The sequence below is a fragment of the Pteropus vampyrus genome, unplaced genomic scaffold (assembly GCF_000151845.1).
Source record: "Pteropus vampyrus isolate Shadow unplaced genomic scaffold, Pvam_2.0 Scaffold109, whole genome shotgun sequence".
Taxonomy (NCBI): Eukaryota; Metazoa; Chordata; class Mammalia; order Chiroptera; family Pteropodidae; genus Pteropus; species Pteropus vampyrus.
In genome coordinates, this window is record NW_011888890.1 from 2,364,743 (window position 1) to 2,392,246 (window position 27,504).

Below are 27,504 nucleotides of genomic sequence, written 5' to 3' on the forward strand. Positions count from 1 at the left end.
ATAGCCTTGTAGTATAGTTTGGTGTCAAGTAACATGATACCTCCAACTTTTTTCTTCTTTCTGAAGATTGCTGTGGCTATTTGGGGTCTTTGTGTCCATATAAATTTTAGGATTATTTGTCTTAGTTCTGTGAAAAATGCCATTGATATTTTGATAGGCATTGCATTGAATCTGTAGATTGCTTTGGCTAGTATAGACATTTTAACAATGTTAATTCTTCCTACCCATGAGCGTGGTATATGTGTCTATTTATTTATATCTCTTCAATGTCTTATAATTTTCCAAGCATAGGCCTTTTACCTTCTTGGTTAAATTTATTCCTAGGTATTTTATTTTATTTATTTTTTTGATACAATTATATGTGAGATTGTTTTCTTAATCACTCTTTCTGATAGTTTGTTATAGGTGTGTAAAAATACAACCAATTTCCAAATATTAATTTTGTATCTTGCTACTGTACTGAATTCATTTATCAGTTCTAATAATATTTTGGTAGAATCTTGGTTGTCTACTTTAGTATTATGTCATCTGCAAATAAAGACAGTTTTACTCCTTCCTTTCCAATTTGGATGCCTTTTATTTCTTTTTCTTGTCTGATTGCTATCACTAGACTTCCAATGCTATGTTGAATAGAAGTGGTGAAAATGTAAATTCTTATCTTGTTCCTGATCTTAAGGAAAACACTTTTAGCTTTTTACCATTGAGTATGATGTTAGCTGTGAGTTTGCCACATATGGCCTTTATTATGTTGAGGTATATTCCCTCTATTCCCACTTTGCTAAGAGTTCTTATCACAAATGAAAGCTGGTTTTTGTCAAATGCTTTTTCTGCGTCTATTGATATGATCATGTGATTTTTGTCCCTCATTTTGTTTATGTGGTCTATTACATTAATTGATTTGCAGATATTGAACCAACCTTGCATCCCAGGAAGAAATCCTATTCGATCATAGTGTATGATTTTTTTTTACCATATTGCTGAATTCAGTTTGCTAATATTTTATTGAGGATTTTTGCATCTATATTCATCAGAGATATTGGCCTACATTTTTCTTTTTTTGAATTTTCCTTGTCTGGTTTTGTAATCAGGGTAGTGGTGGCCTTCTAATATGAGCTTGGGTACCTTTCTTCCTTTTGAATGTTTTGGAATAGTTTGGAAAGGATAGATGTTAATTTTTCTTTGAATGTTTGGTAGAATTCACCAGGGAATATTTCTGGCAATAATTACATATCTATCAATAATCATTTAAAATATGAATGGACTAAATGCTTCAATCAAAAAATATAGAAGTGGCTGAATGGAAAAAAAAAGACCTATTTTTATGCTATATACAAGAGACTCACCTCAGATGTAAGGACATACACAGACTGAAAGTGAAGGATAGAAAAAGATGTTTCATGCTAATGAAAATTAAAAGAAAGCTAGAGTACTTATATCAGACAAAATAGACCTTTTAAAAAGGACTTATAAAAGACAAAGAAAGACATTACATAATGATAAAGGGGTCAATCCAATAAGAAGATATAACATTTGTAAATATGTATGCACCTAACAAAGAAACACCTAAATATATAAAGCAGTCCAGTTCCTTTACTATATATTTACCTTTGCAAGTGAGAATTTTTACTTTCATATGATTTCTTGTTACTAGTTAATGCCATTTCTTTTCAGCTTAAAGAAGTCCCTTTAACATTTCTTGTAAGGCCAGTTTAATGGTGATGAACTCCTTTAGCTTTTGCTTGTCTGGAAAATGCTTTATCTCCCCCTTCAATTCTGAATAGTAACCTTGCTAGTTAGAGTATTCTTGGTTGGAAGTATTTTCTTTAAGCACTTTGATGTGTCATATAACTCCCTTCTAGCCTGCAAAATTTCTGCTGAGAAATCTACTGACAATCTTATGGGGGCGTCCTCTTGTACATAATAAGTTGTTTTTCTCTTGCTGCTTTTAAGATTCTCTCTTTATCTTTAACTTTTGACATTTAAATTATAATATATGTTGGTGTAGGTCTTCTTACATTCATCTTGCTTGAAACTTTCTAGTCTTCCTGGATCCGATGTCTGCTTCTTTCTCCAGATTAAGGAAGTTTTCAGTCATTATTTCTTCAAATAACTTTTTTGCTCTTTTTGTCTTCTCTTTCAGGGACTCCTAAAATGTAAATATTATTCCCCTTGATGTTGTCTGAAAAGGTCCTTAAGCTGGGAAATTTTAAAGATTTCTAAAATCCTTTTTAAAAATTCTTTTTCTTTTTTGCTTATTTGTGGGGGTGAATTCCACCGCCCTGTCTCCTAGCTCATGGATTCTTTCTTTTGCTTTATCTGGTCTGTTGTTGAACTCTGTTAGTGTATTTTTCACTATAGTTATTGTATTCTTCATCTCTGTGATGTCTGTTTGGAATTTTAATATTTTCTATTTCTTTATCAAAGTTCTCACTGTGTTCATCTGTTCTCTTGAGTTTGGTGAGCGTCTTTATGACCGTTACTTGAACTTTTTATGAGGTAAATTGCTTATCTCCGCTTCATTAAGGTTTTTTTCCTGGAGTTTTTATCTTGTTCTTTTGTTTGAAATGTATGCCTCTGTTTTCTCATTTTGCTTGACTCTGTATGTGTGTTTCTATGTGTTATGTGAAAGAGCTCTCTCCCACAGTCTTGCACGAGTTCCCCTGAGTAGGAGATGAACCTTACTGTTTAACCATGCCCTAGTTCTTGGTTTGCTCTTAAACTGTTTCTCTGGTTATTTCAGATCTGTGGGGCCTAAAAATACATTCCCCTCTGACCACCAGAGCCTGGTGCTCAAGGGACATTACCTGTGTGGGCTGTGCATGCTCGCTTGCTTTGGAGGGGCTGCGAGAGCAGCTCAGATAGAGCGGGGCTACTTGCTCAGTACTTCTGGCAGGGCTGCTCTCAAGAGTGATTATGCATAAACTTTTGGGGGCACTTTGTACAAGGTCTTGATTGCTAATGCCGATTTTTGTCGTTAAACATATAAATTTATGTTACTTGTTATTGGGATAATAGTGATATACATATTTTGAGTAAAGGCATAAAGGTAACCTTTGAAGAAATAAAATCATATGTTAGCATATATTTTTCAGTCTAGGTCTTATACTAGACTTTCATAAACTTAATAAAGACTTTTCAGAGTACTATACTGAAGCATAGTTTTCTTATTCACAGTCTTTGATCTAGTCTTATCTAATTAAGCTTCAAGTAACATATGGTCAGTACTTTTTTTCCAGGCTGAAGGAAACAGAAATACAGTGGTAACTGATTTGACTCCTCAACTTCCCCCTTGCTAAGGACATTCGCAAAATTGTTTTATTGTGAATAAAGGCAGGACCCTTTGCATAAAGCCAACCTTGTCCAGTGAATTTGGGAACCAACAAGGATATTAAAATTAGCCAATCTATCAAACATTTCACTGATTTTCCCTCTCTATTTTCTTGATCACAACTCACACATATTCACGGCTACTATAGTTTTATCTCTGCAACATTTTCTACCTATTATTTTGGGGGTACAGAGGAGTAGAGAGGATATGCCTTAATGAAGTGTAATGGAACGCAAACTAGACTGGAGAATCAAGAGTTAAGAACTTAATCCTAGCATTGCCCTACTATGTGTATGATCTCGGGTGAATAACCAGTTTGGGAGTTTCCACGTTTGAGAAAAGAAAGATATTGGCTTAGATGATCTCTTAGGTGCCTTTTAGTACTAAACAAATGTTTTTTCTTTCTCTTTATTTTTTCACAACCTTCTACTCTGTAACCTTCAGCAGTGCGTAGGTACACATTGAAGGCTGTCCTCTCAGGGGTTTGTATGGCTGCAATGTTACCTCATCCATCTGGCAGGTTGTTTTAGAGGATTCAGGTCATTAATGATAGTAATGGCATCTGTTTTGGTTTCTGTGTTTTAGGTTAATAAATAAAATGAGTTTTTAAATATTTTCACCTTTGAAATGGAATATTTGATAGTCTCTGAATGCATACCAAGTTATTAAGTTGAGCTCACAGTTAGTACTGATTCAACACTTGGTTAATTTATCAGTTAGTTCAGCACTTCTGGACATTATTGTGATTTTAACAATTCTTATAGTTTAACTTGTTTTTAGTCGTATTCATATTTAATTTGCATCCACAGTGTGTCATTGGACAGATAGGAAGCATAAAGAACATTGAAATACAGTTGTAGTAAGAAACTCCCCAAAAAGAATAATTTTGGAAATTTATTTCACATGATTATTAACAGATCCATAAGTTCCCTTCATCTGATCAAAATTCTTTTGCCAACACTTTGATATCTTTAGTGTTTCAAATCCAGTGTTAAAAGAGAAAATCGTAAAAATTTATTTAAATAGTGTGTTCATTTGAAAATCAAGACTTACTCTCTCTCTCTCTCTCTCTCTCTCTCTCTCTCTCTATATATATATATATATATATACACATATATATATATATATAGTTCGAAAGACATCCTAGACAAGGAATAGCAGCCTGGAATCTTCTCTTTTAACTAGTCATTTAGGAACAAAATAAACAAATATCATATAAAATAAACCAATTCATTTTAAAGCACAAAATGCAAAGACCTAATATAAGATTACCAGTTATAATAGTCACAGGGTTCCTGATCTGTTTTTTTTTTTTTTAACTTAGGTTTTTAATTTTTTTTACTTAGCAAAAATTAGTACCAGCCTCTTTTTCTCATGAGCCTTCATATATGTTGATTCCTTTGCTTGGAATAGTATAGTCCACTCTTTGCCTGGTTGATTTTCCCCTAAAGTTTTAAATTCCAAGTCTCTCCCAAAACACCCTATTATATTATTACACATTTTTGTATTCTTATACATATATTATTACATATACATATATTAAATTATATATGTATATTATACATGTTGTATTATTATACCTTATTGCATTGATTGTTAATTGACTAACCTCATTAAAATAGAAGTGTCATGTGAATAGGAGATTGTTTTATTCCTATGTGTTAGCATAATACCTGGGACATAAGGAATAGTTTACTAAAAGTCTCATTACAAATTCCAAATTATGTGGCCTAACTTAAAGTTCACCAGCCTGTTTGGAAGTTCAGTTATCAAAAGCCAAGCTTGTGGCTATGATTGTTTTTCTGTCTCTGTGGGTTCAGAATTTTTTTATTATTAAGATCATCTGTTACGTCAGGTTATTATCAAAGTTGTCCTTTCTATGCTCTTCCCCACTCCCTTTCTTAAGGGAAGGATACCAGGGAAGGAAAGAAATTTCTAATGTGTAGGTCCATTTGAATTGTTCACCTGAGATCAGGGATTGTGACTTTGTTTATATATTATTCAGTACCTAGTATACTATTGGAGCACAATAAATAAGTAATAATGGTGATGGTGAGGAGTATACTATTAGATCATCTGTAGCTCTTAAAAATAATACAAGAATAAAAGAGCTATTCTTTTACGTTCTAAGTTCAAGTAAAGAGAATGCTTCAGAATGCATTTTTGAGTTTTATAGAAATCATAATTTCTTCAACAAATAATCCTTATGTGTTGACATCTCATATCCCTAAGGAAAAAATATTGATTTATTTTTCTTTACCATAAGAAATATAAAGAAAGACATAGGGTATTATAGAAATTTTAAACTATGATTAAGAGCTCCTACAACATCAATAGCAATGTATATAACAGCAAATTAAAAAAAAAAAGAAACAAAGTAATTTAAAAATCTGGTGGTGGGAATGTCAGACCACCTGAGAATAACCCCAAACCCTGAACTATGGCTGCCGAACCCAAACCAAACTGAGTATGCAGATGGATCCTGAGTTAAACTGCTGAATGGCTTGTCAGCTCTATTTGATGTTAGTTTTCCCTTTGAAGATTCCTGTTTCCTACAAGTTCATGGTAGGAATGAAGTTCAATGTAGTAATGATTCTATAATACCCGTGAGTTTCTCAGCGTTGTTAACAGTATCGTCACTGTTGTCATTGATGCATATAATTCAGTAACCTTAGAATTGATTTGCATGATGGCAGTTAGGCAATTTCATCAGTTTAAGGATGAGAAGAACAGAAACCTTTAAAGGCAAATGTAAAAAGATCTTTTTAGATCAATGCCAGGAACAATTATTTATGAATTCAGAACTTCTGAGATGCATATGGATATGGAGTACATCATATAGAGGATGTTAAGAAATTGTGCTTGCTTTTATTTTTGTAAATGCTGAGAGCACTATATGTTTAAAAAACAGGCTTGTTCATGTTTTTATATAATAATTATATAATAATTAAGCATGTAATAGCAATGAGTTAATATTTAGTAAATGAATAAACCCCAACTTAAAAAGTCATATATTTATTTTGAGATCATGTAGGAGAATTGAAATATGTTCCTTTATGATGAGATTTATTATGCACTTGGTGTTATATAAATTTATTTTCAAGTTACAAACTTTTCATTCCTACTCTAACTCCTTCTGAGGTTCCAGTTTGGTCCAAGGGTGGTCCTTGGTTTTGAAGAGATCTTGGAAACATTGGTAAATCCTCTCCTTTTTGGTTCTTAGCAGTTTAGGAAAAGAGATAAGAAAGATCGGGTCCCAAGAATCAACTAATATCTCAGGGGGTATGCCAGACAACTGCTACTCATTCAAACCAGACCTGTATGTTTAGAACTAGATCATGATCAAGACCTATACACAGTTTTGAAGAAGTCAGGTATTGTGTTTAGTCATCTTTAGATATAGCCTTACCACCCACATTGTGCCTGACTCATTACTAAGTATCCAACCAAAGTTTGTTGAGTCTATGAATTTTGTTGCCTTTTCAAGAGTTCTATAATCTTTCAGAGCTCCTTCTCTTCCCATATATTATTCAAGAAAGATAGTTGTATCTGCACATGGATTGAATAAAAAAAAAAAAAGGTGTAATGAGTCACTGAGTTGAGGGAATTTATAATCTCATTGGTGAATTAGGACAGAATCACATAAAGCAATAAGATGGTAAATACTCAATGGAGTTTAAAATGATAGATTTATTTGGACTGAGGTGGTTAGGGAATTTTTTGGTAATTTGTATTTGAACTTGATTTTGAAGAAATGATAGGGTTTTAATAAGCAATTTTGGTCAGGGTTAACTATGGGAACAGAAAGAGGATGCTGCTGGCCTATACCCAATAAATGTCAGGCTATGAGTTGTTTCTTTTTTTTTTTTTAATGATGACAATTTTGTTTACTTATGTAACTTCTTTTTACAGTTTTCAAAATACATCCATGTATATAACCTTGTACCTTTGTGTGCGTGTGTGATAAAGGTGTTACTTATGAGATTCAGAAAGACCAGGCGATTTGTGCAGTATCACCCAGCTAGTAAGCCAAAGAGCTGAGACTGCTGGCTCTTTGTAAACCACTGTGGCCACTACTGTTCTCTTTGGACTAAATCATCTACAGTTTCTTACTGACGCCCCCTTGTGACCAAGGGAAAATGTCTTCTAGGTAAAGGCACAGTCTGTGAACATGAAACAGAACAGGGCTTTTGTGTGTGTGTGTGTGTGTGTGTGTGTGTGTGTGTGTGTGTGTGTGTGTGTAGATATACGTATATATATATAGTTTTAAAGCCAGGGGATTGATACAGAGCAGAAAGAGGAGGAGGAAGATTAGCTAACATTTATCCAGTAATTCCCATGTGTAAGACAACAGTCTAAGAATCTAATATGTGTTAACTTGTTTAATACTCAGAACCACCCCTACGTGTATGCATTATTTTTTCAGTATTATTATTATCTCCATACGCTGTGGCTTGCTAGGTGCTAAAGCAAAGATTTGAGCACAGGCAGTCCAACTCAAGAGTCCTTTCACAGGAGCTGGTTTGTGGGCTTTGGAGTGGGATCATTCAAATCCTGGCTTCACAACTCTCTTGCTAACAATGCAATCCTCATTCAATTAACAGCCTCTTCAAGAATGCTTCAGTTTCATCATGTGTAAAAATGAGAATAAGAGCAGCTCCTCTCTCTAGGCTTCTAGGAAGATCAAAGGAAAGGATACCTGTAAAGTCCCTGCTATTATTATTAATGCCATTTCTATTATGTTCTAATTAGTTAAGCAGAGGTTATAATTTTTACTTGTTCTCCAAATAAGAAAGAACTACCAAGGCCTCAAAATATCTCTCTATCCTAGGCAGAGCATTGTAGTTAGCCTTAGAATGCCTTCTTTTGGGCATTTTTATATCTTTGTCTTAAAACGTAATTTAGTTAGGTTTTAAGATCTGTTGTTAAATGCCTGCTTAATGATGGCAGGGGGAGATAGTACTTTTATATTTTAATACTTTAATACTTTCTCAATACAGGATTTTATTCCTTAGGTTGTAAAATTAACATTTTAATCTGCCTCATTTTTTGCATAAATAATATCCTATTATAATAAAATTACGTTGATTTAAAAAATGAAAAAAGTGATACTAACAAATCAAGTTACTTTGGGATTTAGTAGAGACAAGAAATTGCTATAGCATGAATTTGGATAATGGAACAACAAGCGACGTTTGTCACTATTGTTATAAACCATTTCTGCATGTGTTTGTTAGAAAATTGTAGTTACACATATATTATAGAAATTCTGAGACTTTGACATTCATAGACATTAAAATTTGTTTCATGGGGTGTTTGTAGAATTTTTGGATAAAAGTTTATGTTTATCATGGCATCGTTTAATATACTTTAAAAATACCCTACTTTCTGAACACATTTGGTTTATAATGAAAGTAAAATATTCAGCAATTGGAAATGAAGGAAAAAAAGGTTAGTTCACTTTAAGATATAACTTGATCTCATAAAATATTTGCTTCATTTGCTTAGTAACATTTGAAGACTAAATGTATACCTTTACCAGAAGTGATGTTCATGAACAATGATCATTAAAAGTTAATTGAGCTTAGGAAGTCCACAAGGTTTTGCTGAACTAATATTTAAGCTATTATTTAAAATAGTCAGAAGTAGAACTATATAGGTGTCTTGAGCCCACAATTATAAGAATAATAACCCTAAAACATTCCTTTTTATGTTGTTAATAGGTGATGCAGTCAGTTGAATAGAATCCTCTAGAAAATTCATGGCACCCAGAACCTTAGAATGTGACCTTTTTTGGAAATTGAGTCTTTGCAGAAATAATTAGTTAAATTAAGATGAGTTCATATTGGATCAGGGTGGCCTTGATTTCTAACCTATAGACTTCTAACCTATAGAACTGTTAGAAAATAAACTTGTATTATTTTCAGCCACCAATTTGTGGTAATTTGTTACAGCAGCCCTAAGAAAATTATACCGTTGGTAAGTTTAATATGGGGTTTAGTCTCATAAAAAGCATTATTCAGGGTAGCTATAAACTGAAATTAAATTTGAAAATTTGGCAAATTTTTGTTTATATTCCAAATACTAGTAATTTTTTTAATTGTGCAGCTTAATTTTGTCTTATGATTTGCCTTTACTTAAAGGGTATATAGCAAAACATGGCCTGTCATTTTGGGTGCATTAAAGCTCAGGAAGTACTCCTGTATTTTATCAGTCCGCATTCCTTGTCTGGTTAAGATGTCCAGTAGTTTCGGGATAGAAAAATGTGAAACTATTTTCAGGGAAACAAAGAAATTAAAAAGATTTAAAATAGTATCCAAATAGAACCTTCATTTCAAATAAGCCATTTATTCCCATTCCTTAACAATTCTGTAAATAATGAGACCTTCCTCGAATTAGATTAAACAAGCCATCAAATCCTTAAAATAGGACGGTAAATAAAAAATGCCTCTAGACCAATAAAAGGCTTATTTTTTTTTTTTTGCTGGTTCTGTTATCTGTTCAGAAATAAATGTCTAAGAAACTTCCCAAATTCTTACTGATTTTTTTCAAATTTAAGTATTTTCAATTATTGTTTATTTCTATTAAAATGATATCAGAACTCAAAGTTTTAAATTCATCACTAATTCTCTTCATGAGCAATTTTTATTCTTTACATCATCTGAAATGAAGCAATAATCAAAGAAGTACTTAATTATTCATTTACTTAAATGTTTATGGAGTACCTACCATATGCTACATCCTTTTTACCAGGTAAGAATACTAATACTAGTAAGAGTAATAACAACAACTGCTATTTATTGAATACTTACTATGTGGCAGATGAAGAAACTCAAGTGTAGAGTCCAAGATTTGAACCTAGGTAGTGTGAACCCAAAGTCCTCATTCTTAAGCATTACATTATAGTACATCCTTAATAGGATGAGATAAGGGATTTTCTCTCAGGGATCTGGGAAGTTTTTGTGAGAAGACAGACATATACATGAAAACTTGTAATGAACTGTGACAAGTCATATTAAAGAAGTCCAAGTGAGAAGTGAGAATTATCTGTGTGAGGGTAGTAAGTGGAGATAGAGAAGGGTTAGATTCTAGGTAGATATAGATGCAAAAAATTAGCAGGACTTAATGAATAAAATGGATACAGAGTGGTTTCCAAGCTGCCGAGGAATTCTATCAAGATTTACCCCTGCTTTGAGCTTCTGGTAAGAAGTGAGCAGTAGTCAAAACAACAGATATGCATTTTTTTTTTTTTGGTAGAGAAAGATTTCTTTCAATTTGAAGGCATATTACAAAAGCATCACTACTTGAAGAGCTGACTTCAAAAGTGTAGAGTCTTCTCAGACTCATATTAAATGACAAGGCATGGTTAAACTCTACTTGGTCTGATGTAAAGGAGTGCTAAATCTCTACTAGGATTGGTTCATGGTAGGGAGGCTGGAATTTCTCATTCCTATAATTAGATTTTCAGCTTTGATTACTGATAGGATCCTTGGAATTGAAATAACACTGTCTTACTAATAGCTATAAAGTTGTGCTAATAATAGAGATCTATCATAAAGTAACTCTTTTGGTGGCATCTTTATTATATAGCTTTACAAATGTAGTTTTCCAAAGATAGCATGGTTTATATTACTTTTTTTGGTTTATGTAACATTGTTTTCTTTCATAATTTATACAGTACAAATCAGTAAAAGCTGATTATATGCTTAAGTTTGAACATACTGGGAGATGAAAGAAAATGAGAGATCATTTTCAATAAGTATAAAAATTTTTATTTTTTAGCCATATGTATTTTCAAGTATATTTCATCTGAAAACTAAGTAGCATGACAAAGATTTACAGAAAAATGTCAAGTTTGTCAAAAAAATGAATTTTTAGGAACAAAGGCTGAATTTCATACTCTTGAATTATACCTAGACCTTTCTGTCCTTAGTTGTCAAATGGTCTTTTTTTTATGCCAAGTCATCTTTATATAGTATTATTATTAGAGAATTATACAGTATTATTATTAAAAATTTAGAATACCAGATCATCTTAATATAGTATTATTATTAAAGAATTATACAGTATTATTATTAAAAATTTAGAGTAAAAATAACTATAAATTGATTGCTAGTTGATATTAATTTTTGATAGTCTAAAAATCAAATCTCAGAAGGGCTTAAAGAACTGATTTAAAATTTAACTTTAGTCATGTAGAAGTCTGTTTTTGAGCAGCTTAATGCATCACTATAATATTTCCTAGATTCCTGTCCAATTCAATACAGGGAATGACTAAATTGTAGTCATACTAGTTGTGAGCACACAGGCAGAAAGTACTTAAACATCTTGCCGTGTGTGAGCAGTTCGAGGGCAGGCAGACACCATGCACCTTGACCACCTATTATGAAGCTTTTTGCTGCCATGTCAAGTGAAAGCGAGTTAATTGGGTGAAGCTGTGGAGCATGTTAGGGGCCTGGTAAAGGGTTGCTGTCTGACAGCTGAATGTCAGCAAAAGCCAGTCAAGTGTAGCTGAGAGACAGAGACCTGTCACAAAGTTCCTGCAGACTAGAGCACAGTTAGGAAGCTATGGTTCCGTCTCGCTTTCTCCCTCATTGCATCCAAGCACCTTAAAAGATTTTACACTGTATATGTCAACTCTTGTTCTCTAAGCTGTTTCCCCCTAACTGTCCTGCATTCAAATGATTGAACAAAAGATGCTAATGTTTAGCAAAGTGAATGTAAATTCCCTCTTTTCCCCTTTTCTGCCCAAGCAGATAGACATTCAACTCGAAGGCAACTTTGAAGGTTTACATCAAACAATTAGATTGCCTCCAAATTTAGCTTACAATAGAATCTTTTCCTCAAGAGAGTACAGAATTGAAAATTAAAGTAGTAGAATAAGCAATGCATTTTTCTCTGATACAGAAAATCTAGCTTAAGGGAGCTCGGATTCCTACCTGGGTGTCTCGAGAATGGACACTTGCCAAGGTAACTTTTCTCTTATCTTTTGTTACAGGCTTCTTTCTTTCTTTTTCAGAGTGGCCTAAGTAAAATGCCATAATGACACTCACCAGAAGGTCAAGAAAGATAAACACAGAAAGGAACTCTTCTAAAACTCCAGCCACTCTAGAAAGGAAGAATTGGAGAAAGTTAGAATTATAGAAAATGAAAGCTAGCACTGTCCATTAGAACTTGCTGTAATGACGGAAATATGTCTGTTGAGCACTTAAGAGTGTGGCTGGTACAACTGAGGAACTACGTTTTAGGTTTTTAAAAAAAGGAAAATCCCAGAAATTTATTTAATGTTTGCGTGGTACATTTGATAGAGAAAGGTTGAGACTATTTGCTTTGGGTGTCCCTGCTGAATTTTAAGTTTTAATTTTACATTAAATTAAATTTTAATTAATTTAAAATTAAAAGATTACATGTGACTAGCGGCTACCATATTGAATAGCACAGGTTTAAGCAAATAGCAGGTTGCGATATTGTGCTATTATAAAAATATGTGTGGGGTGTTATGATAACATAGAGAAGCGGCATCTAACCCAAATGTGAAGTGATAAGATGGCAAGGGAAGTTTGGGGAAAAAGTGAGTCTTGAAAAATTATAAAAACTTGACAGAGAAGCCTCCTTTTAAATAGAAAGAACAGCGTGAAACAGAGACTCTGAGATAGAAGAAAGCAGGACATGCTTCTGGATCGGCATTTCGATTAGTACCAGGGAACAAGGTGTTTTATGGAAAATTTCCTTCATGCAGTAGTGGCCTCCAACGACACGACCAGGCAGGTTATTCCAGAGGTCACAACAGAAGGTCTCACAGACCAAATTAAGATACGTACTCAAGTCATATGGTTTATCATATCTATTTGAAACATACAGGGAGAAGCAGAAAGGATATGGTAGGGAGCCAGCAGAGGGGGCCATACTACCTGACTCCTTGGATGTGCAGTGTTCAGGTGACTTGTCTTTTTGGGCTGCATCAGCCTTCTGCATTCTTTGTGAGGTTAGGAGGACCAGCATGGAGGTTTGAAAAAAGAGGCTTGGGAGACTAGGTGCCTTGGGCCACTTAGCCACACTTGTCTTTGAAGAGAGATGCGGGACAAATACTGCTGGCCAGTAGCTATAAGCTTTCTACTTATGCTGCTCAACAGCTATGGGTTTTATCTGCAGTTCCGTGTCCAGTTTAAGGATGACATTAGCCTAGAGGTGGCATATCTCTATTTATGATATGGTCTTTCCATCTCTTTCTATCTATAAGTGACCTGTCTTTCAGGGTGCTAACTTATTATCTATTCTTAACATGTAGATTCTTCCTATGTCTCACAGACTTCTGGCTGATTCATTCTTTATGCTTAACACGTATTATGAGCCTCTATCCAATTTTTCCTGTCTTCAATAGCAAATTTGAATATTCTCAAATAATAAGCAAATATACAATAAAGAAAAATAAGAACTAGAGATAAGTCTGAGGGAATGGTTTGTTTACAAAAATTAAAACTACATTTAGGCTAGAGAAAGTGAAGGACCATTTAAATAACTGAAGAAAGAATTTAAGTAAAGAGCTTCAAAACCTTTGTCAAAATCATTATTTTGCAGATATCGTACTCTGTCTGAACTTCATTGCAAACAAGTGTAGGTTTTTTTGAAAAGTCGGTGTGCAGGATTTGGGGGAGTTAATTTGAATGAGGGCTTTGTCGATTGTTGAAGGACTGGTAGAGATTTTGTGGGCAGATGTGGAATGGAGAGAACAGCCTAGTGTTTCTCCTCCATGCAGGCCTAGGGACTGGTATCTGGACACTTAGAAAAAAGATATCTATAGGTGGAAGCTGAAAGAAATGTTTTATGACAGATATTATGTGACCCTGGAGTCTAGTCACAGTTGCCACAGTTTTCAGGTGACAGGGAGGGGAAGGTGGGCATGTGGTCAGTTCTTTGTAGAACTGTCACCCATATGGCACAGGGAGCCCTCTAATACTTTGGAGGCAGGACCTGGTGGAGGGATTGCAGACACCCAGCAACTCTTGATGGGGACTGTGCGAGGGTACTTGAGGTCTGTGTGAACAGCTCAGGGAATAACCAGTGACCCATTATTGGGACCTTGTCTGTAACCACAGAACCATGAAGCTGGTGAACTCAGTGCCACTGTACAGTAAAATGTAACACTACGAAAATAGCAGTTCTGTGGTTACATACTATTTCAGCAAATTCCAGTTTAAGGAGAACTGGCTCACAGTGCAGATAGTTAGGGATAGTGTGAGCTCCCCAAGGGCAGAGAATGTTTTTGTGCGTAATTCACTGCTGTATCCTGGTACCTGGAACCATATCTGGCACATTGTAGGTACTTGATATATCTCTATTGAAAGAATTGATGAATAAAGCTACTTTAGGATACTAATGGTGGATGTAGGTTTAGAAATGTTTTATACATATGCAACCATTGGGGAAATATATCATATGAAATTGAGCATGCGAGGAATAGATTCCTGAAATTTAATTTATAGGTATATTATTTTGGAATTTTGTGGTCGCTGCATTATTCTCACAGTTCTATAAGATTTTCTCCCTAGAGATGAATTTGGGTTGAGACAACTGAAAATGGCCTGGTTCTATCAGAAATAACATTTTTGCCTATCATGTAAAGGAAGTGTCATTGCCTGCTAATTGATTTGTTTTGGAGCGTACTCCCAAGTACGCTCAAAAGCTTGCCGTGATTTGAAGGCATTCCACTGATGTGAACCCCAGACCACATGATTTGACTTACATCTGAAGTGCCCCTCTCTCAATGAGAAATAGAGAGACCACATTTTTTTAACAGAAGATAACCAGTCCCTGCATAAAGGCCCAGTGGTAGCATTGGTCAATGAGTCAACAGCCCTAAGGCATATAAGACGTATACCTTGGATGTCAGTGGGGAAATAAAGACTATTTGTAACAACTTGTAAGAATTGCTAGGGATTTTAGATGTGATGTTGTGGAATAATGAGGGAACATGATTTAAAACAGTGGTGGAAGGGAGGGGCGTGGGAAAATGGTTTCAAATTTTAAGATTTTTTTTGCTAATTTTGTTGAGATATGTGTCTGACAGGTACTTAGAGTGTTAGTAAGATTTAGGAAAGTCTTCTCTTTCAAGCAACATTAAATTTTAGATGATTCTTTCCTTTTTCTGTTCCTCTTTACCTGAGTGTATTGTTAGTAATTTCACTCAGAGAAAAACATACTGCTGAAAGGCCTAAGTTTATAGATTCCAGATTATTACTAAATTTTTGACATTTAATAAAAAATGTTTATAACTTTAAGAAGAAATTCTTCAGTAATGAAAAAGTGGTCAGAAAACTTTTGCCTAATAGTTCCCAGAGGGAGTGTGACATGTGTACATTTTGACCACAGAAGTTGTAATTTGGCAGCTGAAAGTGCTATTTGGGCTAAAATGAAGGCACACAAGTTGTAAGTAGCCACTCTAGGAAAGGAGTTGCATTTGTGCAGAGCAGAGGTCCAAGTTACTCCTTGTAATTATTTGTATATGTGATTTCTTAATGTCAGATTGTGAATATGAGTTTGATAACCACAAATGTTGAAATAAGAATGTATTCTTAGCTAAATTAAAATCTTCACAAAACTTACAAAACACTTGGTAAAAGACCTACCCTCTGAGACCTTTAACAAACCAATTACATTTTCATTTTGACCACATAGTTCAAGTCATAACTATACTAAAATACAGGTTACACTATATATAAAATTAGTTTTTTTAAATAAAGGGTCTTTAGTTATAAAAATAAGGCATATTATTGTAGGTAATTGGAAAACACTGAACTTTAGGGAAAAAAATTAAATGATTCCAATACCTCAAAACAAATATCATGTAATTTTGCACATTGCCTTTTTACTTACGTGGTCTAGCTCAGAGGTAAGCAAAGCACAGCCTGTGAGTCAGATCTACTTTGCTACCTGGTTTTGTATAGGCTGGGAGCTAAGAATGGTTTTCACATTTTTAAATGGTTGAAAAAAGTACAAAAGAAGAATAATATTTCATTTTGTGAAAATTATGTGAAATTCAAATTTCGGTGTTCATAGATACAATTTTATTTGGAACACGACCATACTAATTCATTTACATGTTGTCTATGGCAATTTTGGAGGCTACAGCAGCAGAGTTTAGTAGTTGCAATAGAGAATGTATGGCCTGCACAAATAGTGTATTTATTACCTGACTCACCTTTACAGAAAAAGGTTGCTGATCCTTGGTCAAGCCTAAGCATTTGTCCATATTATACATAAGTTTATAACCATAAATTTTACAGCCACATAATATTCCATCAACTGGCTACAGCTTACTTAACCATACTTCTATTGTTGAATATGGGATTATTTTCCATTTTTGCCTGTTATTATTAATGTAAGTAACCTAATCATAAATGGAATTGTTGGATACAATAATATTAACCATTTAAGATAGCTGCCAGATTATAGCTCAAGTGGTTCTATCAATTTATGCAATCTCTAGCAATTTGTGAATGCCTATTTCATAGTGCCTTCACTAATATTTAGTATCATAATTTTTAAAATTTAATTTTGATTTGCAATAAACATCTCATCTTACTTTTCATTCTTGATTACTATTGGGATTTATTTTTTACTATTTATTTTTTAATCAGCCGCATTTTTACTTTTGTGAACTACTAGTTCATAGCCTTTGTTCATGATTCAAATAGTTTTAAAGATCAAAAATCAATGGCATCTTTCTATATAGTATGCGTATATTAAAAATATAGTTTTCATTTAATATTTGTACCTTTTTTATAAACTTGAGTGTATGGATAGATTTACATTTCAAATTCTCTCTGAGTTATCTGGGACTATCTGTTTCTAAGACACAGGGAAAAAATTGCCTCCTTTGTGTTTTCTGACCATTTTTGGCATTTTCTGCCATTAAGTGTATCAAAATTGCCAAGACAGTAACAAACTAGGAGCACAGGAGTGTAAAGAAAAGTAGGAAAAGAGAGAACAAAAGCCATTTGGAAAAATTCTTTTACTCTTTTTCCAACCTCAGACATGTCAGGAAATGTAAACATCCAACAGAAGAAAATGGGAATTGTTATCTTGTCAGGCACAAGACATCTTTAAAGTAATTTAAAATTAAAGTTTAAATGTTCTACTGTAATTTAAAACTTCAGTGCTAAATTTTATCTCTGAATGTAACAACATATAAGTTCCTTTGGTGAAAGGGCTAGAACTTTTATTTTATGTAAATGCCATAAAATCTGTTTATTCCAGCACTCTGGATATTCAAATATTGGACCATGGTAAAATATATTACCAAAAATATAAACATTGATATTTAGCCTCTATTATAATCTATGTACTTTTATTTTTCAGTTTCACAGAGATTTGTTGAGTTCTTACTATGTTTATGAAACAGCTCTGATATTAAAAAAAAAAAGGCTCAGGCTGTATCTTCTTTGAGTGGCATGAAAAAGTTGTGGTCAGGCATCTGGGAGGAGAATCAGGGGGATCAAGACCCACATCTCTTTCTACCACTTACAAAGCTGTGCAAAATGGAGCAATTTATTCTACTCTTCTGAGCCCCAGTTTCTTCAACTGTAAATAAAGACAGTTGGAATATTTTCTCAATGAGTTGTTAGAATTGAAATAATGCCTACAAAACTAATGCAGTGCCTGACATATGCTCAATACACATTAGCTATATATAAATTTGGAACTTATTATCACTTGAGAAGAGTAGAAAGAGAGGTGAAGAAGGTTAGCTATGTGTGCTATGCATCTTGTGTATATTATTTTATTTACTCCTTTTAACAACCCTGTGCAGGGTTAGTCTTCCTACTTCAGAGATAAGGATGCAAGTTCATGTAGGTCAAGTAGTTTGTCAAAGCTCACATACTTAATAAATGGCAGAATCAAGTTCAGAACCCGAGGTCCATTCAGCTTCAAAGACCATATTCTTTCAACTATACTGTGCTACTTTTAATTGGGGCATAACTGTATATTTGTAAAATAACCAAATAGAAATATAAGACCATAACCATGAAGTAATAATGTGAGTGGTTTGTTTGTTCATTCAGCCATTCATCAGTTAGAAATCTTATTTCGTCTCAGATGCTCTGCTAAGTGCTAGGAATACAAAGTCAAGAATCAATCACACTAAGTGTTCATAGTTTTATAGGGGAGATATGAGTGTATACAAATAAATAAAAATAGAAAAATAAATGCTCATGAAGGAATATAAAAGTGTGATTGGATGTTACAGCTAATTGTAGTTGGGGAAGGGTAGGGCAAAGATCTGGAAAGGACTTACAAATAGTTACGTCTTAAGCAGAATCTGAAAGGTAGAAAAAGCACTCATCCCACAAAGTGTAGAAGGGTATCTTGGACAGTGGACAGGCAGATGTGAACTATGGAACATCATATGTATAGACTCACAAGTTCTACATAACTAGATTGCAGAGTACGAGTGAGGAAATGGTAGCTGAGGCTAAAGGGGAAGCAAAGAATTTGTGAACCAAGCTATAGAGAGCTTGAGCATCACTTGGCAAAGGACATGCATATAAGGAAGCACGAAGAATTGAGGCCATTAATCCAGTTAATCTACACATTAACCACGTAGTCAAGGCTGAATTTGAACCAGGTAAATTGACTTTAGAGCTCTGGCTTTCGAACCAATACAGAATGTCTGTTTGAGGACAAAATGATTGTGATGTAAATCAAATTTGTTATTAATATCTTCCACCTCTCTTTTCTAATTTGTTTCTGTGTCTATGATTGCCCTTCTTGCTTACTCTCTAGGTACCCAGGCCTCTTCGATGGTTTTCTTTCTATCTAGAGGCTCCTCTATAATGCTCCATTGACTGACATATCCCCACATATCTTGATGTCAGTTAACTAAAGAGCCAAATTGGTCTGTACTAAGGTTTAATGACTTATGGAGAGACGAATATGTAAAATATTCTTACAGGTTTGGTATTGGTAGCCAAAAATTAGAATAATTGGTAACTACAAGAAATAAATATTTCATGATATGATAACAAGTATATATGAATGTATACATATATATATATGTTTATATATACACATATATAATGTATGTATGTGAATGCATGTCACAAGTATGTATATGTATGTATATGTGTGTATATATATCAGGTGCATGTATATGTGTGTGCATATATATATCAGGTATATAACTGAGCATTCCACAAGAGAAAACTTTATATGTGATTATTGCCAACTCTGGTTATTTGTATAAATTACACTGTCCTATGATGCCAGCATGACAGAACTAGAAAGTAGACAGGTAGAATTTGGTTAATTAACTTGAGGTATTTGGAAGGAAGGAAACTGTGATATTGAGTACTGAGACTCTAGTGGTAAGAACACATTAGGAGCTAATGTAGAAATGGTGAGGGAGCCTCATTGTAAGGCCCCCTTGTGGGGACTTTGATTCCTTAATCAGTTTATGTGGAGCTGCACGCTTCACTTAAAACCAGTCAATAATTTACAGAGCTTAAAACATCATCATGGAGGTCAAAGTAATAAAAAATATACTGTAGAATTTAATTGGATGAAGCCACATCATCTAAACTGTGGCTAGTCTTGTTATCTGTTTGACACTTTTTAGAACCATGTGCAATATGTATTCCTTCCCCTTAAGAATGGCCTATCTGTATCCCCTCAAAATCATAAATATTATATTTGAGAGACTCTGATTTCTGGGTTAATGTCATCCACAAAAGTTGACTGTTAACATTATATCTTATGTTGTCTCATGTGGAATTACGGTGGACCCGTAGAAGTTCAGAGCTGGAAAGAGGCTAGCTAGCTACTTATTATAAAGGTAAGGCAAGTGGGATCTAGAAGGACCAATTCACCAGCCTAAAATAACTGAGCTGGATTGTAACAGACCTGGGAGAAAAAACTGTAGGCTTCTGATTTCGTCTAGTACTCTTTTCACCATACTTTGTGCCTAGCATAATCTCCATGCAATACTGTTCAGGCTTACTAAATCATACCAGCCCTCACTTTTTATAATCCTAGATTCTAGAAGACTTAATTTGATCATAAATGCTACACAGGAGACATATAGCTTAGTGTCATTGTTTCAGAAGCTTTGGTCTGCAAAATTGCTTTGATTTATATACAATTTATTGAGTGATTATCTTGTTTTTAGACTAATGCTTTATTTACTTTTTTTGTTGGAAAAATACTCTTAAAAAACTAAGATATTAAAGCTTTGAAAAATAGCTATTGGGCATGTTCAATTACAATATTTCATAAAATTTTTTAAATGCAGAAATTTAGTGGACACATTTTGCATTCTGAATATATATTTATTGATGGACTATAACAGTTCAAATAGAATCATTTACAGCTTGTTGAGTAAATAAAAGTGCTTCCATAAAGATTCACATGACTCCTAGCTTTTATTTCAGGTAACTAATTTTTTTTGAAAAATTGCTTAAATTTAGATTTACATGAGAGAGTACGAGAATACCTCAGTAGTCTAAAAAGTAGTTTAAATGACCATAGACTTTACAGATTTAAAGTATAAAATCAAGTAATGAAAATTAACTTTTAATATCTCCAATAAAAGTTACTTAACTATCTTTTACTCGCTGTGTTATATTAAAAGTGTTATTGATATATTTCTGGGTGTTATTTGTAACAAGAGAAATAGTTCATATTTACTTGTTTTTTTAACATTACAGTCTGAAATCAGAATTTCACCAGAACTTTTGCTGGCTTATTTTTAAGCTATTAAGTGACTTAAAACCAGATTTTATTCTATTTCAAGGAAATAAATTATTTTCTAGCAGTGTACGGAATATGGAGTATGACAAATGACCCTGGTAACAAAAAAAGTTGTTTTTATATACACAAAGGTGTATCTGTTTACTTGGTGGAGGGCATACTTTTTGTGGAGTGCAAATCTTTAAGGAAATCACTTTTTTGAGGTTATTTTTTATGTTTAAGGTCAGAAGATAGTGTGCAAAAAGTGAATCTCAGATTTGAAATGATAGAGAAATACTCAAAACCACATTTCAAGGTCATTTAGTAAAAAGTTATATTAGTCGAAAAGACGCTTTCAGACAACATGGTAGAAAATAGACATATTAAAAAGTAAGATGAGAAAAGACAAAAGAGGGACCCTTTGTTGAGTGCCAAGATCCATAGAATATTAAGGAGAAATGAGCAATTAGAGACCTTCCCTAAAGGACAGCCTTCCATACATAATGTGTTAGGTTGATGGAGTCACAAGAACAAAAAAAGGAAACTTCAAGCATAGAATATAGATTTGAGTAAATTATATATATGTTTAACATTGCAAAACAGGAGTGATTGGTCAGTCTGGCACTGTTATCATTCTCTAGTCTGAGGCATCAAGGAGAAAAAATCCTCGGAGAATATTTGACCTTCTTTCTTCGGATTCTGCACATTCCCTTTTCATTCGCTGTTTTCTTAGACAGCACTTGAAGTATAAAGATGTAACAACAAACTTTTGAAGCCTTGCCTGACAATATTCTTTTATCATAATAAAGAATACTATTGCTATAACTGAGTTTTAGTAAGCAGAAAATCAGGTCCCACCATCTCCTGCTTGCCAGCATTCCCTTTACTCTCAGGTCTGGCAGAATAAATTAAGTTAGTAGGTGGCATCGTCGTCTTTTTTTGCAGTACCATCAATCAAGTAATGCTCCTGCCAATTCAGACACACAGCTAAAAATAAAATCAGGAAAGATGGTTCTCGGGGCAGTAAAGGTGCAATAAAAGTACACCTCCAGCCTTTGATGCACTGAGATGTCTGTGTTCCAGTTCCGATGTGATATGCTCAAGCCCTGTTCAGATTCTGCAAGTGAAACCTCATCAGTGCTACTAATCAGGGTCAACACATGATCTCAGGAGTTCTGTCCTTCTGTGGGGCTGTACTAAACCCGCTCCTTCATAAAGCCATTCAAGTGGCCATTTTAGGTGTTTTTTTAACTTCCAGCATAAAAAGAGATGACTTCCATCAGCTGTAGGCTTGCAGTGGAGTATCAAGAAATCAAAAGAACAGAGATCAAAGAAAATTGCTGAACTAGGTGTTAGATACAGCCATTGATTTTTCTCCAGTTGTAGTTTTAAAAAAAATCCACAAAAATGGTAACACATACAACAGTTGAATTTCTAACACTTTTCTACGGCCAGAGATAACTAACTGCTCTTGTGTTTTCACATGTAGAAATGGTTTTGTATAACATGACATAATAAAACAGATCCTTAGAGTTCACACTATTTTGTTGTCAAAACTGTGAGGGAATCTACCTAAAAGATGTTTTTTTTTAAAAATGTTCTGTGGTATAAAATGTGATTTTTAGCGGAGACACTTATGACTAGACTTATTATCTCAGCAACATTTATTTCCTGGGAATCTAGAGAATTCTGACATACAACTGATCACTATTTTCCTACTATCTATAAATGTTGTAAAATAACACCTATCTGCTTTACTGGTAAGACTTTGTTCATGCTAACTGTTAACTACTCAGTACTGATGTTACTTAAGGCTTAAATATATAGCTTCTTCAAAATATTAATTCTATTTTCAAGTACTTCATGAGTATGTGTATTTCTTGTTTGATTTCCAATAGTTTCCGGATACGAGCAATGTTTTTAAATATGTGACACATCGTTTTCATGTTGCAATCCTGTATTTTGATGCATGATTTTTAAATACTTGTAATAGAACAGTATTTATTAAAACAGGGTTGTGGCATCATTATTAAAGGCAAAATGTTCATTTCACTGGCATTTTATATCTCAGTGTGCTATTTTCTAGAGGTCACTAGGATTGACTTTTTTTCTTTGTGCTATATTTGTCAAATAAGTCAGACTCATAGATTTTAAAAACATACATATCCATAGTTCATTTTCTTTTTTTTAAATTTTCAAATGAACATTTATTAAATATTAAATGGGACATGGTTAAGAGATACATCTCTTCTGCCTGTGGATGATACTCCACTCTGTGTATCCTCACCTGGGTACATCCTATGTCTCTCTAGTTTTTTACAATTCTTTAGTCTCCTATAATGGAAGAGTAGGCATGTTCAGAAGCTTAGAGGCTTCTTAAAAAGTTGTGGTTAACAGAGTAAAGATGACAGCCAGTGGAAAATCTGCTTCATTTTAAACAAGTGCTAAGATGAACTCGTGGCTTTCCACAGGGATGCTGGGCTCTTCTTAATAATCATGAGTGACATTTGCTGTGGCCTCCTCAGTGGCTTCTTCCACAAATCTGCAGGTGTTTGATTTCATATCAGTAGTCAATATGAAAACCTGTGTATTCTCCAAATATACGTTGGTGGTCGATTCTGCATCACCAATAAAGTCTAGGCCAGTGATTGACTCTGAGTCAGTGGTTGTTGGCTTTAGTGACTCTAAGTTACTGAACATGTCTGTGTCAATGTCAATGTGTGGAGGTAATGCAGGGAACATTACAGCCAGGACAAACCAGGTAGAGAGGACAAGAGCCTTCCTGATCATGGTGCTGGCGGGGAGCACAGGAGGCTGGAGAAGGTGCGGAGGCAGGTGGCAGACCTTGAGTGCCATAGTTCTAAGGAGTCTAATCTTCCATTTCATAAAGCATGTGTTATATAGCATAAGGAAATAAACACTATTAGCACTGGTTTCTGCATATTGCCAGCAGATGGAAACAGAGGTAAAAATGCCTGATTGTATTCACTCTTTGATTCAATAACTTTATAGAAGTTTTATACAAAGTTTTAGTGTCTAAGCAAACTCCTAATGTCCTGAAAACTTTATGACATAAAGTAAATGAGAGATACACCCCACTTGAAAAATAATTTAACATTTAATGTATTATTATATAAGTATATAAATGGCGGTGTCCACTCCATTTTATACTACAGTGATTATTTGTCCACTTCTCTGTTTACAGTTTTAGACTCTCTGAGTTTTCAATTCTGTGTTTATTATTTTTTTCTTTTTATATCACAGACAGGATCACGAGACCATTCAAATCTCTCAATTCCTGCAAGAGCTGCTCTTCCTGCTGACACAATTGGCGTTGGGGATTTTTTGCCATTGAAAGCTGAACTAGATACAACTTACACTTTCTTAAAGGAGACATTTATAAATTCTGCACCCCTGACATCATCTCACTCCTCTCCAGTAACTATGTCTGCTATTACCAAAAGACCAACTCAGATTGGATTATGACTTTATGAAATAAAAAAATGCAGGAAGAATTAACAGTACAATTAAAATTGTTTTGAAGGGGGATTTTCCTATCAGTTGAATTTTGTTTCAACACAAGTAGCAGTGAGTTTTGAAAATTGTGTGATATCTTGGTGTGGGCAGGTATCTATATCTCCTTGAATAATGAAATAACCAACTTTTTTCCCTCTAAATTTTATTTATTATCACAGTTGCTCATTTTTATGTAACATATTTTTAAATGTTAAAGAATGACACATTTTGGGTAATTTCCTTCAGACTTAAAAAAATCAATAAGCCATTTTAGTCTCTATCTATCAAAGTTGTTTCATACTTGTCTATTTTAAAGCAGGACTGCAATACTTTAATAGGATTGAGAGAGCTATTTGAAATGTATGCCAATGATTCCTGTCATTTCATGGCAGCCCTGCCATGGTTCACTGAGCCCCCTCTTCTCTCTTGTCAGCTCAACTGAAGACAAGCATTTAGTTGCAAACTTTAAGCAGGTTGTGCAAAACAGAAATGATGTGACTGCTTCTCCTCCTGCACAATAATGTCACTCCTGGTCAATGTGAGAAGGTCAGGTTGCTCCTTGTAAAGCTACATGATACCACTTGCCCATTTGAACAAGTTAAGTTAACTGCTGAATCTGGTCCCTACAGGCATTGAAAACTCATCCTTTTATCAAGTCTGCATTTGATAACAAAGTGGAGCAATTGTCCTGGGAAGATTTCTGTGGTATGTTTAGGCACTTTTTAAGGACAGTTCTCACACCAGTATAGCAGGTAATATGTTTAGTATAAGCTGAAAAACTTCAAGATAATGGCCGTTTTGACCTTCAGAATAGACTCCTTTTTTTTGTTTTTGTTGTTGGTAGGACCCAAGAGTGACGCCCATCTTTGATGCTGACAGAATTTAAAACAAGGCCATTGCCCTGCATTTTCTGCCTTGTAGCACACAAAAGTAAAATTGTATGTCAGGCCGAGATGTCGGGGAGCTGACAAGATGCCCCAGTGACATTTCAGCTAGAAAGAGCAAGTGTCTTGCAACCAAGTGGTCAAATATCAAATAATAGGTCAAGCAGGAAGGAGCTGAGTTCTAACCACAAAGAGGTTTCTGGTAACTTACTTGACAAGCTTTTGGGCGCTTTGTGGCTTGACAAAGTGATGTTCTGTTGGGTATCGCTAGACAGACTGTTCTTTATCGCCTTCAGAAGATCAGACATTGACATTGATTAAACTCTTTAACCCTTAAAGGTTAAATCCTAACAGTTTGCATCATGGTAAGTGAAGAACAAAAGAATATTTGTAATATGTATTTGTTTTTTTGTATTAATCGTTTAAATCCCAGTGATATTAACTTCTGATGTGAACTGTAGTTTTAACGAAGAATTTTGATACAAAGTCCATATTTTATATTACTTTTCATTATGGAGTTTGTTGTTATAGATACATTAGAAAGTAACAGTACGTATTATGGAATCTATATTGTCTTAACTTGACAGTGACATTTGATTCAAATATACCCAGCTTCTGAGAATTTTTTAAATTGGACTTGGTAATAAAATTTGTACACCGACTATTTATATTGTTAGCCAAATTAGCCAAGTGATTTATGCCATCCATCTGAGGTAACACAGCACTATGACTGTCATACTGTGTAGCACAATACTATTTCTTATAGTACTGAGCCAGTATAAATAGTTATATATAAATCCTTAGAAAGCTTTTTATGTGGAGTAAAATTACATCTTTAACCAAATTTCTTTTAATTCTTTCTTTGGAATTCTTTTTATTAACCATTCTGGGTTTAAAGTATTCCAAAATAATACCCTGTGTAATGTAACATGCATGAAATTCAAGTTGCAAATTTATTGTAACAGAAAATGCTATAGATTGTTTTTATGTAGATCATAAAATAATTTCTGCACGTTTCAAAACATTTTTTTTCTGCCATTCCATACAATGATTAAGATATTGTCCATATAGAAATTGATATAGAGCTTTTTAGTTCACGTAACATCATTGAGCTTCCAATTCTCACACTATAAAGTGTTACCCCTATATCACTTACGTGTCTGTGTGTGTGTATTTGTGTTGTATCTATTTCCAGATCCTACTAATTTAAGAGAAATAAGAACTTTTGTAAACTTTGCCTTTTGTAAATTTTTGCCTTAACTTTACAATTTGTTAATGGGATAACACCAAAAATAAACGTATATGTCTCTCCATGAATGTGGGCATTGATTTTACAGATAAATTTTATGAATTCTGAACTGTAAATTCAAAAAGATTGTTCAATCAAAGTATGTCACATTTATAACCGACTAGGTATCAAAGGCCGTAGAGATGGAAGGATGAGCCTTCTGAATGATTAGTATTCACTACCAAATACAGTAATTTTTTTACCATATGCTTTCCCCTCACCCCCAGAAGTCAAACCCAGCAGGAGGAGAAGACTTAATGACATGTCCTATGGAGATCTGAGAAACCTAGACTGCTTCTGAGCACCTTAGTGACCAATCGCTGCATATTTGAGATCCGCGTTGTGTTGGCAGGGACGGTTGCTCTATCGGCTTCTTTACTTCCTTAAAACTGATATATAAAAGAGACATTTTTCGAGAGTGACTTCAAATACTTTTGTAGGGGAAAGGAAGTTTTACTTTATACTTTAGTGTGTGGATTTTCTTACTAACCTGTGATATAGAAAAATATGCATATCACCCATCATTATCAAAGGGATTCTTAAAGTTGGTATTTTGATACCTAGGTTACACTTATTTATTTAGGTTTTGCCCGCACTTGTAATGTAAACGTTTTGCAGTGACATACTACAAACGCGAAGAGGTATAGGACATTGCTAGAATTGCCAATTGAATGATAATTTAATGACATAAGTGAATAACCTTTTAAATAGTGGTAGAATGACAACCTTAATTTACCAAAAATATGACTCTTTTTAAACTTAGC

At 34.0% G+C, this 27,504-nt stretch overlaps 1 protein-coding gene across 6 annotated transcripts in view; it reads left to right on the plus strand.

The window, feature by feature from the left end:
• CCDC171 (coiled-coil domain containing 171) overlaps positions 1 to 26,769 on the plus strand; it is a 281,050-nt gene extending 254,281 nt beyond the window's left edge. For 3 of the 6 annotated variants that reach the window (XM_011365306.2, XM_023533732.1, XM_023533731.1), the window contains one exon: positions 24,317 to 26,769. In XM_011365306.2, the coding sequence (XP_011363608.1) occupies positions 24,317 to 24,538 (222 nt within the window). In that variant the 3' untranslated portion in view covers positions 24,539 to 26,769. The remainder of the gene's footprint in view (positions 1 to 24,316) is intronic. The other 3 variants (XM_023533730.1, XM_023533733.1, XM_023533729.1) reach the window with 2 other exon arrangements.
• Positions 26,770 to 27,504: the final 735 nt, after the last annotated feature.